Source organism: Bos grunniens, chromosome 9, assembly GCF_055505025.1.
Source record: "Bos grunniens cultivar Pamir isolate PY7600 chromosome 9, Bosgru_T2T1.0, whole genome shotgun sequence".
Taxonomy (NCBI): domain Eukaryota; kingdom Metazoa; phylum Chordata; class Mammalia; order Artiodactyla; family Bovidae; genus Bos; species Bos grunniens.
In genome coordinates, this window is record NC_141173.1 from 98227719 (window position 1) to 98246878 (window position 19160).

Genomic DNA, 19160 nt, shown 5'->3' on the forward strand with positions numbered 1-19160 from the left:
GAAGCGAAACTCCAGTGAGGCCGTTGGCTCCTGAGACGGCCATGGCAGAGAGGGCTTCTTTGGGTCTTTACATTTGTGCTTCAGTTTTAACAACAGTCGGAGCATCACATATTTTGTTCATTAGCAGAGATGAGGCCTAAGGTTACAAAAGCTGTAGAAAGCATCATCCTTAATTGGGTAGGCAGTGCTTCTACAATTTGAGAAGAGATGAATAAATGGCACTCGGGCCAGACATGGGCATCTGTTGCTTCTGGGCAACCTGAACACTCCCATTCAACGAACTTTAAAATAAAGTGAAAGTGTTAGTCCCTCAGTCGTGTTCAACCCTTGCGACCCCGTGGACTGTAGCCCGCCAGGCTCCCCTGTCCATGGGATTATTCAGGCAAGAATACAGGAGTGGGTTGTCATTTCCTTCTCCAGGGGAATCTTCCCAACCTAGGGATCAAACCCAGGTCTCCTGTGTTGCAGGCAGATTCTTTTACCATCGGAGCTACCAGGGAAGTCCCTTGCCCTCCTCATATACCCAGCATGTCTCTGCTTTAAAATGCCAGCTACTTTTGCTGGCCTGTAAATTCTATGACCTTCAGTTTTATTTCTTCTGGAAAAAACAAAATACACTACTTCGCTCTGAAGTCCAGGATCTTTTGCCCCTGGATTCCCTCTTTTGCATGGACCAAGCGACAATAGAACTCATTTCACTTTCCCAGAGGTCCCTGAGTCCTTCCCACAGTCGAGGGATCTCAGGAGGAAGCCGGCCGATTCCTGGACCTGGAGGGCCCAGCTACTGGCTTGCTACCTGCCGATGTTGGGTGTGGGAGGTGCCCGTCCATGCCCCTGACTGCCTCGTGCAGTGCTGATGGAGAAGCCGCATACTCCTCTTCTGGGCATGGGTTGGGGGAGTCCTGTCAAGGAACCCTTAGCAGGGGATATCAGAGGTCATGGTAGGGGGAGTACCCACTTGAAGAATTTATGAAATGGAGTATTCCCTGTCACATGGATAAACAAGGATGTCACAGCCATCTGCATGATTTCAGCCCTCCACATGTGAATTTCTGAGCCTGGAGGGCATCCAGGAATAACAATGCCAGCTTATCCGGCAGCCATCAGTCACAGCCCCATGGTGAGCACTGGACACAGGCAACTGAGGTGAATATGAAAGGAATGATTTCAGGAATGCTGACTGACTCTTGCATGTTCCCATACATCAGTTCAGTCAGTTCAGTCGCTCAGTCATGTCTGACTCTTTGTGACCCCGTGGACTGCAGCATGCCAGGCCTCCCTGTCCATCACCAACTCCTCAAACTCATGTCCACTGAGTCGGTGATGCCAGCCAACCATCTCATCCTCTGTCATCCCCTTCTCCTTCTGCCCTCAATCTTTCCCAGCATCAGGGTCTTTTCCAATGAGTCAGCTCTTTGCATCAGGTGGCCAAAGTATTGGAGTTTCAGCTTCAACATCAGTCCTTCCAATGAACACTCAGGACTGATCTCCTTTAGGATGGACTGGTTGGATCACCTTGCAGTCCAAGGGACTCTCAAGAGTCTTCTCCAACACCACAGTTCAAAAGCATCAATTCTTCGGTGCTCAGCTTTCTTTATGGTCCAACTCTCACATCCATACATGACCACTGGAAAAACCATAGCTTTGATTAGACAGAACTTCATTGGCAAAGTAATGTCTCTGCTTTTTAATATGCTGTCTAGGTTGGTTATAACTTTTCTTCCAAGGAGTAAGCGTCTTTTAATTTCATGGCATGTCATGTAATTTCCCCTATTTAGAAAAGTGCTAAATTTCTTAATGTGAGGTTTCTGGTTTTCCTTCATTAACAATAATCTTTTGATGTTCAGACTACCTGCCCCCCGTGGCAAGCTTCTGTATAAACTAACTCCTCCCCACCAGCCCCACCTCCTCCCAATCCTTGGAACAGTTTTCTCAGGGTTACTTGAGACGCTGTCTCCTGGGCATGAAGCCCTAAATATCCCCACCAATAAGACATAACTCTCAGCTTCTAGGTTGTGACTACTGTCTTAAGTTGACAGATTTAACTGTTGGGACCATAGTAAGTCATCTTTGGTTTCACGAATTGTCTGTCTCTCTCCCCAAGGCCTAGTCGTCCCAGCTGGGAAAAAGATGCATTTTGGACACACGTGGACCTGGATTTGAATCCTGGCTCTGTTTTGTTGCTGGCTGTGTGTCCTCTGATGAGGTAAGTTTCCCGAGACTCAGTTTCTTCGTCTACAGAGTGGGACAGAGAGCACACCACGGTCAGGGTCCAGTTAGATGTGCTCCTGAAGTCCCAGTGGAGAGCCCCGAGGGATGAGTGGTCCATGCCCTGCCAATATCCAGGAACATGGGCCCAGCCCTGGCCCTGCTCCTCTTGCCGAGCCTTGAGCTCCATTCCCTGCAGCTCAGACACCAGTGCTGATTCTGCTGGGAGAATGATGAAGCGGAAGAGCGTTGTATAAGAACGAAGGGTGGAGTACAGACAATGTATGCATCCGTTTTTTGGTTCTCGCCTGCATGCTCTGAATTTTCTCTGCTTGCCTCTACTTTATACATGGAGCTGACAGGAGTGACTGGGGTCAAACCGCAAAGTGAGGTCCACAAAGCGAAGTCACAGCCCGGTGGCCACCCTCCCACACCAGTTTGGTTCCTGACAACCACTGTGTGTGGCGGGTACTCAATAATCTGATGCCCCAGGCAGTGGGGGCACAGAGGTGAAGCCTCTCGCCCAGGCTGCACAGCAAGAAAGGAGCAGAGACAGAACGTGGCCCTAGTCAACGAGGCTCCCAGCAGAGCCGTGTCCTTACCCAGCATGCAACACCACCGCCCACGGACGGCTATGTGTGTGCCAGGGTTCTCAGCATTGGCTGCCCTTGGAAGACACCTGGGGAACTTTTAACAAACACGGATGCTGTTAAGAGCTGGATTGCATCCCTCCAAATTCAGATGTTGAAGTCCTAAAACCCAGGACCTCAGATTATGACTAAGGGATGCTTAAGGTAAAATGAGGTCATTAGAGTGGTCCCTGATCCAGTATGACTGGTGTCCTTGTAAGAAAAGATTAGGACACAGATGCACACAGAGGGAAGACAAGGTGAAGATAAAGAAAACTGTCATCTATAAGCCTAGGAGAGAGGCCTCAGAAAGAACTGACCCTGCCAACACCTTGATCCTAGAGGTCTAGCCTCCAGAACTGTGAGAAAAGACCTGCCTACTGTTTGTTTAAGGCCCTAGTTGCTAGGTGGTTCACTGGGAGAAATCTGCCTGCCAATGAAGGAGACATAAGAGATGTGGGTTCGATCCCCAGGTCGGGAATATCCCCTGGAGAAGGAAATGACAACCCACTCCAGTATTCTTGCCTGGAAAATCCCACGGACAGAGGAGCCTGGAGTGCTACAGGGCATGGGGTCGCCAAGGGTCGGACACGACTGAGTCCAGCACACAGCGCAGCAGCTGTGGTACGTGGTGTGGCAGCGCTAGCAAACAATACAAATGCAAAGGCCTTCTCCAGCAATCAGCTTAGAGCCTCTGGGCAGCGCCAGGGCAACCTTATTTTTTTAAAGTTCCCCAGTGGGTTCTAACACATGGGAAAGCTGTTGATGCCATGTATCACCAGCAAGGCACCATCTGTGCCAAGCTCCTTGTGTGGCTCAGTGAGATCCTCTGAGGGCTGAGTACATTCCTGCGTGTCAGACCCCAGCCAGGACCCCACCCAGGAGCAGGGCTCCTGCAGGGCACGCCAGGCTTTCCCTTTTGAAGTCTCCCTGGGAGGACCAAGTTTTCTCTGAGGATGTTGCCAGACTCCTTTCTTTTCTTATCCATAAGACCAGTGATGATTTCCATCATGAAAATAAGTGAACATGAGAGAAATAAGAGAATAAAGAGACAGGATCTATAATTTTTCTGGCAACTCTGCCTTTGCTTAGTAATAATGGTACAAATAATTAGTAATTGCCAAAACTTCATCCATTAATCCTCACACTTAACTTTACGGCATTTGGGTGAAACGGCATCTTGATTCATTAGACCTCACTTAAAAAAAAAGTTTTACTTTTCTGTTTTCAGTCACCTTGAAATAATGAAAGTCAAAATAAATCCAAGTGTCTCTGGAAAATGTGTCTGTTTTTAAATATTCAATAAGCCATTTAAAGCTTTGCAGATCATTAAGTATCTCCCTGTATAAAATCTATGGTTCTTCAATTAAAATTCTATCCCAGGCTTGGCTGTCCAAACAATAATGCATTTATCTGGTATAATAAAAATTAAAACTGGAATATTTATTGCAGGTCTGAGAAGCATTTTGGAACAAAATCTCTCTTTCTCTCACACATGCGCGTGCACACACACACACACACACATACCCAGAGGGGTTAATTTAGTTGGTTTTCTTTTTCTTCTGATTGTCAAACAAGTTTCTCTGTTGAACAGCCTGTAAATCTATCCTCGCAATTCTAGTTTATCATAGTGTATTTTTATCTTCCTTCTAACTGAGGATGCTGTACCTAAAACTACAGTGTTCCAGGAGCCCACTTCGATTCATGCTATATTCACATTAGTGGCATTGAATCCTTAAGATATCTTAAAGTCAGATAGATTTTAAATGCTCATAGCATAATAGAGTTGGGGTCTGTGGAAGTTCATCAAACAAATTAACACTATTGACACCTACACAGACACTGGAGAGAGTTGAAAAGAATATCATAGGGATTTTGTAAAAGCCACGTCCCACTGTGGGGCTGAGGAGACTGCAGAGAATAAGTATGTTGGGTGGAATAAAAGAGCGTGGTGCGGTTAAATGATCTGAGATATTGCAAAGCCAGGAGCATCCTTCTCTTCGCTTCCAAATGAATCTTCTGCCACAGAAGAGTGCTTTCCCACCACTTGGGAGGTGAATCGGTTCCCTAAAACTGTCATCATTCAACCATAGTGCTCAGTGTCATGTCTCTGTCTGCGAGTCCCACCGACAGAACTCATTTCAGTTGATTTTTCTAACGGGGGGACAAAGACGCAGCCGGAGGGCAGCTGCTCACGCCGCCGGGAGACGGGAGGTCCCGCTGTCCAAAATCTCTCTTGTCAGACAACGGGAAGACACTGGGGGCTGAACATGGTGTGTGTGCTGGGGGAGAGGCTGAGTCACCCGGAGAACTTCAGCAAAGCACAGAGGTGGCCCCCACCTGAACTGGGTCCCTGGGTCGCTGTTAAGATGCGCACAGGTACTATCCCTCTGGGGAAGCAGGAACAGGCGAGTGACGCAGCAACGCCTGGAGGGCAGGCTGCTGGCCTCGGGTTTGGACCGACTGGACAAAGAGGGATGCCCGCAAGCTTCCAAGGAGTGGGAAGGCTGGCTCTTCAGACACAGGAGGAGCAACACAGTGTGACGTCCCTTACGTGTGGGCTCTAAAAAGACATGCCATGAAGGGACTGACTTACAAAACGGGAGGAGACTCACAGACGCAGAGAGTGAGCCTACGGCTGCCGGGAAGGGACAGCTAGGGAGTCTGGGACGGACACGCACGCGCTGCTGTACTTAAAATGGATAACCAACAGGACCCACCGTGCAGCGCGGGAAACTGCTCACTGTTCTGTGGCGGCCTGGAGGGGAGGCGAGTTTGGGGGAGAGCAGACACGTGTATATGTACGGCTGAGTCCCTTCGCTGTTCCCCTGAAACTGTACCAACACTGTCAACTGGCTATCCCCCAGTACAAAATGAGAAGCTTAAAAAATTGCAAAAGTATACATATAAATAGGGCTGTCTCTTTGGAGACCTGGAGCATGGCAGTGGAGGGGCTCCTTAGGCTGGGTGACTCTCTCAACAGGGGGATATGATATTAAGCTCACTTCTCATTGGTGTGCTGGACCCAGAATAGCTCATTTAATCCTTCCAACGACCCAGAGAGGGACGCAAATATGCACCACCCCGCCCCCACTGCCTGGTCTCACAGAGGCAGAGGGAAGTGCCTTCCAGCATAGTCAAGCAGGTCACCCAGCTAGTAAGCCTGGGGAGGAGGCTGGAAATCCGGGGGTCTGTGCCCACAGCCTCACCAGTGAAACACACTCCTGACCTTGGGTCTATTCAACTCATCTCAAGAGTGACAGAGGATTCAAGCAGACCTGGGGGCCATTTGGAAACGAAGATGGGGGGAGTCTGAGGTTCACTCACTGCCTTTAGGGTCTGAGAAGAGCTTTGTGATTTATCTGGAGGATATCCATTTTGGGTCTAATAAATTTAGATTTTTTTCATCACAGGTTATCCTGCATATTTCTAGGCCTTGGCCAGGGAATGAGAACTCAGAAAAAGGAAACTGATGAACCAGTGCAAGTACTTGCCCCTTTATAATACTTTCTCATGATGAAGAGAAAGGAAGAGTTAAGGATCCGCTAAGTGGCTGCATTGTCCTGAGAGCTATGCTGCGGTGTCTGGGATCATCCCCAAAGCAGCAATGATGAAGCTGAGGCCAGGAAGAACTACTGACTGACACAGATGGGCTGGCCAGTGCTCCCTCCTCAAAGCCATGCCCAAGAAGGAAGAATTACACAGCAGCTGAAGGAGACCTTGAAACTCATCCCATTTTCAGTAGGGGACACTAAAGCTGATGGTAGTTGACAGCTTACAAAATCCAAATTCCTAGTGGCGGGACAGAAAAGAGAAAGCAGGTTTCTGATTCCTGATGCAGAGATCTTCCCCCTCAAGCTGGGATAAATAAGATGCCCACAGACCCATCAACCAAGAAACGTAAAAGCTAAAGAGAAATCATTTTGGAATATGTAGAATCACATCTTTCCATCACTGACAATAATCAAAGAACAGGTAGACTCTTGTTTAAATGAATACTGTTAGAACATCTGGTCTTACCAAATGAAGCGATTTACATGTGCTGACAGATGGCCCGCAGTGAAAATGCTTTGCTAGTCTGATTACAACAAATTCTAATAAACCCAAATCCTCTCTGTTGTCAGGTGTCTTCCTGGGCCCCGGCTCACTCGGGAGGCAATCTCTATTATGAAGACAGGGGTGTGGAGGCATTTGTCAATAATTTGCCATGTAAACTCTTTTGAGTGTAAAGGAATGCTTTTGATTTTAAAGAATGACAGGATTTACGCAAAGCTGTTTTCCTTCCTTTTCCTCTTCATGGAGGAGGGCCCAACGGAAGGAAGGCTGACAGCTGCACAGGTGGAACGACAGCGGAAATGCGTTAGCGAAAAGTGAAGTCAAAGTGTGAGTTGCTGACTCTTTGCGACCCCATGGACTGTAGCCCACCAGGCTCCTCTGTCCATGGGATTCTCTAGGCAAGAATACTGGAGTGGGTTGCCATTTCCTCCTCCAGGGGATCTTGCCAACCCAGAGACTGAATCTGGGTCTCCTGCGTTGCAGGCAGATTCTTTACCGTCTCAGCCACCAGGGAGTACCCAAGTGTCAAACAGAGGAAGGGGAAGGTAAGTGGAGGCTGGATTGCTGGGTGATTAATGATAAGATTACTCAAAACTAAGTAACATATTGCCCTGGACAATCCAGAAAGAACTCTATTTAAAAACAAAATGAATATGTTGATGCCTTTTTTTGAGAACTTCATCAAATGCACACAGGAGAAAACCTCTGGGACGAATGCACTCGTCCACACTCACAAAGGGCTAAGTGAATGGAGATGCCTTTTCATCCTCAGATGCCCCTCAAGGCTCGGTCCTTGGGCCTGGCACCTCCCTTCCCACACCATCCATCGCCTGGCAGTTCTCCTCCTCCCCGAGCTCTCTCGGAAGCGCGCGTGTCCATCTCTAACCCACATAGAGCTCTGGGCAGGTGCTGTGCCCGGACTGCAGGGCACAGGGCCTGGTAGGAGAAGACCAGAGCATGCGGAGTGCTGGCCAGCGTGGAGCCCAGGTCCTGTGGACGGAGAGCCCCAGCATACTGCTGTAACCCAGCTGTGATGACGCACGACAGCCCCACGCAGGCCTCTCCTGCCCCCTTTGTCCAGGCGAACCACAGCATTTATGCACAGAGGGCATCTCTGCCACCCAGTCTGGATCTGTAGGCCAGGAAGCTGGGGAACAGGAGCTGGAGGTGGAGAGTGGGGCTGGGGGGGTGCCCTTCACCATCTCTGGCCGGGTGGCCATCCCCCCGGAGACGGACTGGGCCAGACCTCTTTAACAGAACGGCCTTGGTGTTCCGGCTGCTGCTGTTGGCAAATGCTATTTCCGCAGGGAACAGACAGGGCTGAAAAGAGTGGAGTGTATCCCTCATGGGCAGACAGAAATATCCCTTCGACACAAGGTTCTTCCTAACTTAAATGTCTGCCTTGGATAAGCCGCTTTCTTCGACCTGGAGTGCCCCGTGAACAATGGCATCACTGAAGGGCAGAAGAGCCAAGTCTAAACTAGGAAGGAAGAACATGGTAGCAATACATTTTCTCTGATTAAACTGTCAAGGACAAAATCATGCAAGAACACTGATTTTTTTTTTTTTTATATTCATGGTAAAAAAGGAAGAGAAGAAAAAGTAATGAAAATACCTACATACTATTATGTCTACAGGTCCCCAACTTTTAACTCAGAAAAAATAACAAGTCTAGTCATGTATAAGCAGATAAGTGCCTCATTCCCAGCTGGGTCCCAAACTGTCTTCCGTGTGCTGTTAGTGGACAACACTGCATGGTCCCCTCTCCATGCCAGGCACTGGCATCAGTTCTAGAGAAAACGCTTAAAGGTATTATAATTTATTGTCGTTTAGTCACTAAGTCGTGTCTGACTCTTTTATGACACCATGGACTATAGCCCTCCAGCCTCCTCTGTCCATGGGATCTCCTAGGCAAGATTACCAGGGTGGGTTGCCATGCCCTCCTCCAGGGGATCTTCCTGACCCAGGGATTGAACCTATGTCTCCTGCGTTGTAGGTGAGCTCTACACCACTGAGCCAGTGGGGGAGCCACAGCTTATCTGCAGATGAAAACTAAAATAGGGAGGGAGGAGGGAGGAGGGAGGAGGGTTCAGGATGGGGAACACATGAGAAATAAAGGAATAAAAAATTAAAAAAATAAAATAAAATAAAAAAGAAACTCTATGACCCGCTAAGGGGATAAATAAAAAGAAACCCACAATTAGCTACATGAGCCATCAATCTAATTTTTGCCCTCTTGATCTTAACAGGCCTTTACTGCCTCTGCCTGCCTATAAATAACCAGTTCTTCAAATGCTCTTAGAACAAACTTTATCCTCCTGCTGGTTCCACCTTTAATGGGTTGAGTAAACTTTGGCTCCTTATTTATCTTATATGTGTATGAGTCATGTTTTTAACATTTTGAAACTTGTACTTCGAATATACATATATGAAACGAAGATTTCATGAAATAATTCTTCTCCTTCTTGAAATATTTTCTGTTCTATTTTATTCTTTTCCATCTTATTAAAAGCTCATTTTGGTCACATTCACTAAATGTAATCTCAACCCGGTAAAAAAAAAAAAAAAAAGATGTAAAGCAAAACTACAGCAAGATGTCAAGTGGGGAATAAAGCAATGAAAACAAAACTAACAAATATATTGAGAGGAAAGGAAATAAAGAAAAGAAAGAAGGAATAGATATGCACAGTTAAATAGAGGTAGATGAAGGTTTATATACATTAAAGTTTAATTGCAAAAAAAAAAAAAAAGAAATGATAAGCAAACTGCAAGGGTGTGTGAAGCCTCAAGTTCTGAGAATTGGCCCCAAATCTGTGTAGCATACTATTTTCCAAAGTACCTTATTCTCCAGGAGATCTCTGCTGACTGACAGCAGATGGAGGGGAGGCCGGCCAGTCCATGATGAGTGGCATTGGGTGTGGCTAGGGCAGCTTCTGGCCCACCAGCAGTGAAAGCAGGAGACTCGGTTTTATCTACACTCTTCAATCTTTTTCTTTCACATCTGCTCATTCTTTGCCATCCCCCTATAGGGCTAACGTATTTTCTGTCAGTCAGAAGGCAGGCAGTGCCCACCACAGCTGGGACTTTCTGTTGTATAAGAGCTGTGGACGTCCTTCATGTTCACCTCTGATTTTTTTTTTTTAAACAACCATATCCTTTTAGACAGGCTCTATTTATCACCATTTTACAAACGAGACAGAAGCTCAGAGAGTGACTTGTCAAAACCCGATTCCTGGAGGGTCTAGGATTGGGCAGTGAAGCCCACAGTCTCTGAATTTAGAGCTCCTTCACGTCCGTTCTTCCAGCAAATGACCTTAGGAAGCAACAGAGGATCAAGAGCCGACACCTGGAAAAGTAATTCTTGAAGATGAAAAAAAACCCACCTAGTTTCCTAAATGAAATGACAATGAGGTGTGTGTGTGTCTCTGTGTGTTTTGTGCGTGTTTGAGGTGTGTGCCTATGAGTTTTGTGTGTGTTTGTGTGTGTGTCTGGGGTGTATATGTGTGTCTGGGGTGTGCATGTGTTTCTGTGTTTGTGTGTGTTTCTGTGTCTCCGTGTGTGTGTGTGTATTGTTGTGTGTGTGTCTAGGGTGTGTCTGTGTGTGTGTTGTGTGTCTGGGGTGTGTCTCTGTGTGTGTTTTGTGTTGTGTGTTTGTGTGTGTATGTGTTGTGTGTGTCTTGGGTGTGTGTGTGTTATGTATGTCTGGGGTGTGTATGTGTGTTGTATGTGTGTGTGTGTTGTGTGTCTCTGTATGTGTGTTGTGTGTCTCTGTATGTGTGTGTGTTGTGTGTCTCTGTATGTGTGTCTCTGTATGTGTGTGTGTGTTGTGTGTGTCTCTGTATGTATGTGTGTTTTGTGTGTCTGGGGTGTGTGTTGTGTGTCTGGGATGTATGTTTTGTGTGTCTGTGTGTGTGTGTTGTGTGTGTGTGTCTGTGTGTCTGCAGGGCAGGGGCATCCTTTCTCCTGGTGTGCAGCGGAAGCCTGCAGTGGGAAGCCTCAGAGACTGAGCCGGCTTCAGTACCAGCCAGCCCCTCACTGTGCATCTATGCCACCTTCTCCATCATTGCTTCTCAGAAATCAGCATCTCAAATTACCCTCAGTAATAGCTCAGAGAATTGCCAAGAACAGTAAATCTTTTCTTACTGTGAAATCTTTGCTTATTTTATATTGTTTTCTTTGATAAGCAGGGTTGACTGGGAAAGAAAAAAACAATTTTTTTTTAAGGGATGAAAATACAGTTTAAATAGTGTCACGTGAAATAAATTAACTTACGGGAAGGGGATAACTCTGATCTTCCAAAAACCTTTGCTCATTGAGCAGATTGGCCAGTAGGTCCTTGGTGGAATTACATCCCTTCCAAGGAACCATTCAAACTTCTACTCAATATTTTTCACTATGTTCAGAATATGTTCACGGCCTAAGACCAGGAATATAACGAGGGGAGAGAGTCACGCAGTACTCTAAGACTCCTGTACCCCATGCCACCCTGACAACCGGAGTTCCACCATTCCCTCTTGAATTCCACCCTGGCCAATGAACCACACTTCTTACCAAACATTTTTCCAAAAGTGATGAAGTTTTAGCCCGTATAGAGAGTTTACAAACTTTTTTTCTTGAGTTTGCAGAACTAATCATCTAAGAAAAAGTTTAGTGTATAGACTTCTGGCTGGCATAAAATAACAATCCCCCCCAATACTCTGGATTTGATTATCTCATGCAACAGAATAGAAATTGAAGGGTCTGTCTCACTTAAAATAAGAAAAGCTTTGCAAGTTGATTTGAAAATCTACCTTGAAGTTATTTAGCTGTCTGTTCCTTTTGTTTTAGTATTTTCATCTGTCAAGAAATTAGTTTTGTCCATAAATGTAATCAATATGGAATGTAAAATCATCAAATTACAAAAATAGATTTAGAGTTCTCATGATAAAGTGTACCTTAAACTTGAAGCAACACAAATGTAAATTAGATACAGATATTTGGACATCTTGCTTATTACATTTCTTTGGCAAGTGACAGAAAAATGATTGCAGTGATTGTTTATTTTAATAAAAATCTGATCTCTGTCTAGAATTATTGCGATGTTTATGGAATATAATAGAGGGTTTCTGATGTGGACGAGAACTCAATAATCATCTTTCACTCAGGAAATAAAAGAGAAAGATCAAAGGATTCTTAGTTAAGTTTCCGGTCATTCACTTTTTAGAAAAGAAGAAAACATTAGGAGTCAGGTGAAAGAAGCTGAACCTCAGAAGCAGTGGAAGCATTTGGGGCAGTAAGAAGATTTGGGGGGAAAAAGTCAAAACAGAGGTTCTGGTGAGAACAGAGAGCAGGAGGAGGCCCTACTATGATTAAAATTTGGTGGGTTAATCAGAAAAGTGGTTCACAATTTTATGATTTTAAAAACACATAAGTACACATTTATATCATAATCTTTTCATAAAGGATCAAAGCTTTAAAAAAATTTTTAAAGCAGGGGTCCATATACTGGAATGTCAGGTCATCATTCCAGGTTCAACTTCTTGAAAATAAAACAAGGATGTAATGAGATTAGCAAAGCAACTAAAAGCAGAATTGCTTTAAATTTTTAGTTTTTTTTCTTATAATTTTTATAGTCATTCCGCCTACAAATAATGCAACAGTAGTTTTCCAATATGCTTTATTAAATATTTCCAAATGCCTCAACTTAGCTTTTAGTAAAAACAACTCTTTTGGCATCCATCAATTTATTTTATTTTAATTAAATTAAGAGGTCTAGGATTAAGCACAACTAGCAAAACCAGGTCTGGAACAAACGTAACTGACTGCGGTTGAAACATTCAATGAAACTGAAGGGAGCAAACAAGTGGATGAGCACGAGTCTCCACTCTTCAGCGGGCCCTGGGCATCCATGGGGTGTATTTCAGAGGAATTAGGTGACTTCGACTAGCTTGGTGAATCTCTTTTGTATACACTGCTAGGACATTTTTTATGCTATTAAACTTAGGTGACTCAAATTCAGTAGTGCTTCCTTTCACTATTTTGAGAAACAAAATATTGTAAGTGGACTAAGTGGACACCTTTACCCCCAAATATAGGCCACTGAATAGATATTAAAAATATATCTTGCAACCTACTTTATATGAGTGTTTTACAGGCGTCACACAAGCATCTCTTGAAAAGATTCAGTTCTCAAATCTGTATGATGAATTTAGACAGAGAGGGACACCAGTCTCATCTCAAAAATCATCTGAATCTTGAGTTTTATATACCTTTATTCTCATTAGATTGATACCTCTCCTGACCCACTTTGTACTCTGCTATTTATAAAAAGCAAACATCTAGAAGAAAAAAAAATAAACTTCAATTGTTGGCACTAATACTTACAATAATATCTACAAAGTTGTTTGTAATACATTACATACTTTCTCCAAAATCATTTATTTAATCAGCATTAATTGAATATCTACTACTTTCTGACTTGGTAGATGTGTGATTATTTTTAGCCTAAGATCTCTCAGGGGATCATTTCATTAATGCTAAAGGAACTGATGGAGAGCTCTTGACATCTGTAGCTAATTCCCTTGACAATTGGTAAGGTCTTGTGGGAGAAAGACCATCTTTCTTCCAAGATGCCTTACTTGAAAGCACTAAAGGAGAAAAAAAATATATAGCATTTCTTGGAGGGGTTCTAACTCCTTGTTGTGAGCAATGAGATATGCCTGGGAGTCAGTTTATCAGGAGTTTTACATGTTTGGAGAGGCCAGATTCTGTCTCAAATTTAGGTTACTGGAGACAAAGTCAGAGAGGCAATATATTTAACAGGGGTTAGGACACTGGAACACAGGTTGACAGTGCATGAAGGACTATTTTTAGGTAAGACTAAGAAATGCTCGTCATTTTAAAAGTCTTTTACTCCCGTAGGTAAGATAGTTGCACATTAGGCAAGGGTATTTTCTGAAAGATTATTAATAGGGAGAAAGTGATGACAGATTCTGACTAGCCTATAGGAAGAAGGTGGTAGATGTGAATTTCGCCAGCCCAGCATCTCTTTGGGCAGTCACATCTCTCCCTGTCCCTAGTTTGATTCAGGTGGGGTTGCCCCATCTTCTGAAGCCAAGCGTGGGCACAGTCAATCACATCTCTTTCTCTCTTTGTGGTTGCCGTTGCTCTGTACATGTGATTTTGGCTAAGCCAGTGGACTATAAACCAAGAGTTCGCTGTGGTCGTCTTTGTCACCATGAGGAAAGAGCTTATTTGAGAACAGTCAGCACAGTGGGGGCAGAGCTGAGCGTTGGAAAGATCTATGGCTTCAAGAGGACATCATTTTAGGACGTGAATCCAGTTGAATCAATAGCCTAACCCTTTCCTAACCCAGCCAGGAGCATGGATAATTCTCTCTCTCTCTCTTTTTTACAGCTAACTTTAGTTGAATTCTGCTTCTTTGAAAGAATTCAACTAACACAGCCTGACTGGGAGCAGAAGGATAGGTGAAACCTAGAATCCTTCCTCGAAAGCCCATAAACAACCATCCCATGAAATAAGTGGGACAGGGCAGATTTCAGCACCATGTCATTGCAGTGATAAGAAAAAACGAACTTCAAAGAAGTGAAGCCAACTGTCCAACATTAGGCTGTTAACACTTGGCAAAGCAGTGACTAAAACCCAGGCATCCTGATTCCATAGTCTGTCTACTTTCCACTACAATTGTACAGAATGCACAACCAATAAGGCTTAGGGAATAATCTCAGGACTAATTCCCTCAACAAATATGCCTCCCTCCCAAGTAGTTAAGGAAACATACTAAGCAATATTTTTGGATGTCAATGCTTAATTTTACCTCCAGATACCATTTAACAGGTCATGCACAATCTGAAACTTACTTGCAAGGTACGTTCGGGCAAGCTCAGCAAAGTCAGCTTGAATTACTGCTCTCATTTATTCACTGGGATAGATAATACCATTGCTCAATTTCTGAATTCCTGAAGATCACTGTGGTCATCACAGCAATGATTTGAAAACATTCAACTTACAACTTCAGAAAACGGAAATTCTCATTAAAGTCTTGTGTCATGCACAATCCTATAAAGAGGCTTGATTAATTTTAGCTTATTCTCATAGAACTATTTAAATAGTTTTCATGCTATAAGGGTTGTTAATTCCTAACTGTACATGCATATGACATTGCTGCCCAATTAAAACTTCTCTTAATTCATTAGTGACATCACAATAAAGTCTATCACTTTGTATTACATGGGCATGGTGTTTGAGGTCAGAAGAATAACACTGTGCCCCTACTCAAAGTTATTATATACAGATGAAATCATACGTCTATGAAGAGCAGCCTTCAGAAGGAAAATAAGTTATAAAAGGGTAATATCTCAGCTAGGTTTTTGTTGGTAGTAAGGATGTAGAATGGTCACTTGAATGATCATTGTATATCCACATGGGTGGTCCTTTACAAAGCCTCCTAAGCCACTGATGAGCTAACTGACAAATGGCTCTTTCTGGGACAGCACGAGCAGAACTTGGGCTTCCCAGGTGCCTCAGGGATAAAGAATTCCCCTGCCAATGCAGGAGATGTGGGTTTGAACTCTGGGTCGGGAAGAACTCCTGGAGAAGGAAATGCCTACCCACTCCAGTATCCTTGCCTGGGAAATCCCATGGTAGAGGTCTTTGCAGACTACAGCCCATGGGGTCGCAAAGATTCGGACACGACTGAGAGACTGAGCACAACCAGGTCTTGGGCGCTGGCTACTACAACCTCAGACTTGACTAGGATCTTGACTCTGAGACCTTCAGACTCCTAACAGCCTGATCCCTTAAAATGTATACTGATGATTCCATTGCCACTCTGAAATCCCGAGCACCCTTCTGAAATCTATACGAAATTTGTTTTGCTCCTGTAAGAAGTAAGTACATTTATCAATTTCGAATTTCCCTCTGATAAAACAGCTAATCATATTTGCTCTGAAGCATGATAAGACCAGTGACAATCAAGATACATATGAGACATTGGTATGCTTCTCCATTACTGTATGAACTGCTTAAGGGAATGTAGCAGAAGTTGGTCATGATGGAGTCTGGTGTTCCAGACCTGCCGCCAGGGAGCTGTGTAACATGGGGTGACTCACTTAATCTCCCTAGGACGCATGCCTTTCCCCGTAAGGATTTCCAGTCTCAGTCTTTTCAATATTATTTCCAACTGTAGATTCTAAACATTAGGCAGAAAACACACAAACAAAGAGAAGGGGGAGGAGACAGGGCATGAGTCTAGCATCGGAGCAAATTCAGCTAACAGCACCTCATGAGCAGGCAGGGTTTTCTGCTCCCAGCCGGGCAGCAGTGGCTGTCAGTCATGGCTGAGGTCTTTGATCAGCCATTTGTTGCCGCGTGTGTGAAATCAATGAATATTTAAGAACAGCGCAAAGTGAGCAGAGATGACAAGACGAGCCAACATGACGGTTCAGTCAATTAAATCCTTGTGCCAGCACAAACCGCCTGTGTTTAAGGCTACAGCAGGGATAAGCCCAGAGAGAGAATATATTCCTTGTCAACATTTTCAGTCAATATAAATAGGAAGGGTTTTCCAATTTGGGGTGTGCTGATACAAGCATTCTCAAAATATCATTGAGAAGAACATATTAGCCGTCTAAATGAAGACGTTTGCTAATGTTCTAGAACTTTCTATCTTGGAACAGAATTCTGTTTTCTTTATTTTCCTCAGTGTTAAGCACATCATGTCACAGAAATGATTTTAGCATTAGGAAAAAATTATATATTTTAATTTTAATCCTTCTGGATCATTTCTTTTTTTAAGAAGCAAGAGTTAGCATGCAAAGAGCATAATTAAATTGAGCAATAAAGATCCTGATATTTTCATGTATCTAGGAAACTAATATGTTATGTGATTTGCTGGCATAAAATCAATTCAACAAGCATTCCTTTTTTTTTTTTTTTTCTCCTATTTGTTATTTACATTGACTTCTATTATCCACATGATGCTCAGGATTTCAGGATGGGTAGAAATGCTGAATTCTGAAGCATTCTGGTCCTCCACCATGCCAGGGGTTATCAGGTGGAGACAAGGCGGGATCACACTCTGAGATCCCCACGTGGTCCTGCTTCAAGGACAGCAGTCAAAGGTAATTGTGGTTTTGCCTTATTATTATTTTTAAACTCACATAGACCACTGGTGGGACCAAAATGCATTTTCAGGTTGCGGAACTGTAACAAAGGCCCCAAAGTCAAGCAGCTCAGCAGGATGTGGACACGGTTTCGATCCGTCAGGAAGGAATTGATGAATATGCATCACTTCTGCCCATTATCTCAGTATACAAACGATCGATGCACAGGGCAAGAGTCTGTGTCCATCAGCGGTTAATGAAGCACTGGGGGAGAGAACACACACTTACACTCATGTTTCCGGGGCAAAGAATAGCCTGTAGACGTTCCTGCCACTGTCCACAGGGTCAGGGCTGTGGGTCGTCATTATCGTGTATCGCCACTTAAAGAAGCAGGGCTGCGCCGGCTATGAAGGGTAGCCACAATAAATGACCCCTCCCTCAGTCTTCTAACTGTATGTATAGTTCATTCTCTGGATTGAGATGGCTTCTGTTCGCCTTTGAAATTCACCGCATGAAAAACTATTATTTGCATTTCAAGCGCAGGTTCAGGTGTCTGCAGCAGATCAAAGACTCTTTGTAGTAAACTCCAGCATTCGAGCTCAGTCTAGAACACATTTGGTAGTCTGTCAGCATGTCCTAGAGCCCAAAGTACAGCCACAGAACCACCTGAGAACTCAAAAATATACATAACTGTCAAGAGCCTTGCCTCCCAGGAAAGAAGCAATCAGTTTAGAAATTAAATTTTACTCTTTCTGTGCAACCTTAACTGTGTATACCATTTTCTTCAGGGATTTTAAAAAATGCAGTAGCTGGGAGTTTGTAAGCAACTTAATTCATATCTATGAGTTTAATTACTATAAGGTAATAGCACAAAGCATGACACAGTTATGACAATTACCCCAAACCAGTTCCAACCTGGGAAAACGGTAGAAAAATACTAAGATAATTCTTCTCAAAATTAGAGGGTAAGGTTTGGAACCCATCTGACTCAAGTTTGCATAGACTGATCCTGACTTTATTCCTGGTCCCCTAGGAGAGGACATTCGCAATGTGCTTGCTGTCCCTGTGCTTGCCCCGGGGGCCTCCATCAATGGCACTTGACTCATTATTGTCCTGATGTGACAAACAGCACTTGAAAAAGTAAGTGCCTTTGGCCTAAAGAAAAGGTTGAGTGATTGGCTGCCTTTCTGTTTGTGACAGTCCGTCTAGTGAAGGCTATGGTTTTTCCAGTAATCATGTATGGATGTGAGAGCTGGACTATAAAGAAAGCTGAGCACCGAACAATTGATGCTTTTGAACTGTGGTGTTGGAGGAGACTCTTGAGAGTCCCTTGGACTGCAAGGAGAGCCAACCAGTCACTCCTAAAGGAGATCAGTCCTCAGTGTTCATTGGAAGGACTGATGTTGAAGCTGAAACTCCAATACTTTGGCCACCTGATGCGAAGAGCTGACTCATTGGAAAAGACCCTGATGCTGGGAAAGATTGAGGGCAGGAGGAGAAGGGGACGACAGAGGATGAGATGGCTGGATGGCATCACCGATGTGATGGACATGAGTTTGGGTGAACTCCGGGAGTTGGTGATGGACATGGAGGCCTGGCATGCTGCAGTTCGTGGGGTCGCAAAGAGTTGAACATGACTGAGCGACTGAACTGAACTGTTTGTGACATGAGTGTACATAAAATAAAAGAAGTACATGTTTCATTTTTCCCTGTGGCTGATAAGCATTTGGTATGCATTTCTATTGAACCCTGAATATTGATTGGAAGGATTATATCACACCAGAAGAGATTTTTCCAAAGATGGCTGCTACAGTGCTTCTCATGTCAAATACTCATCTCAGGAAGTCACGCTGACACTCCACCTGAATGGTGGGGCATATGTCCTCTGTCCTTGAACCCAGGCAGGAACCTCTGTGATGGACCTGACGAACAGATACAAGGCAGCGATGCAACAGGGCTTCCAAGGCTAACGTCATGAACATACCACACACATCCACCTCGTTCCCTTGAGAGGTTCCGTCTGGGAACTCAGCCACCGCGCTGTGAGGAAGCCCAGGCAACACGGAGGGGCCGCTGCTGGTGTTCCAGCCCCCGGTCAGACCCACCAGGAAGATGCCTCCAGACCATGCCAGCCCCCCGCCTTCACATCTTTCCAGATAAGGAC

General features: G+C 44.4%; 1 protein-coding gene across 34 annotated transcripts in view; it reads right to left on the reverse strand.

Moving 5' to 3' along the window:
* Positions 1–19160, reverse strand: part of PRKN (parkin RBR E3 ubiquitin protein ligase) — a 1227412-nt gene that overhangs the window by 297236 nt on the left and 911016 nt on the right. For 2 of the 34 annotated variants that reach the window (XM_086318655.1, XM_086318644.1), the window contains one exon: positions 1813–17260. The exons of 30 other annotated variants lie outside the window; for them this stretch is intronic. In XM_086318655.1, the coding sequence (XP_086174781.1) occupies positions 17250–17260 (11 nt within the window). In that variant the 3' untranslated portion in view covers positions 1813–17249. 2 more of the 34 variants (XM_086318640.1, XM_086318641.1) reach the window with 2 other exon arrangements.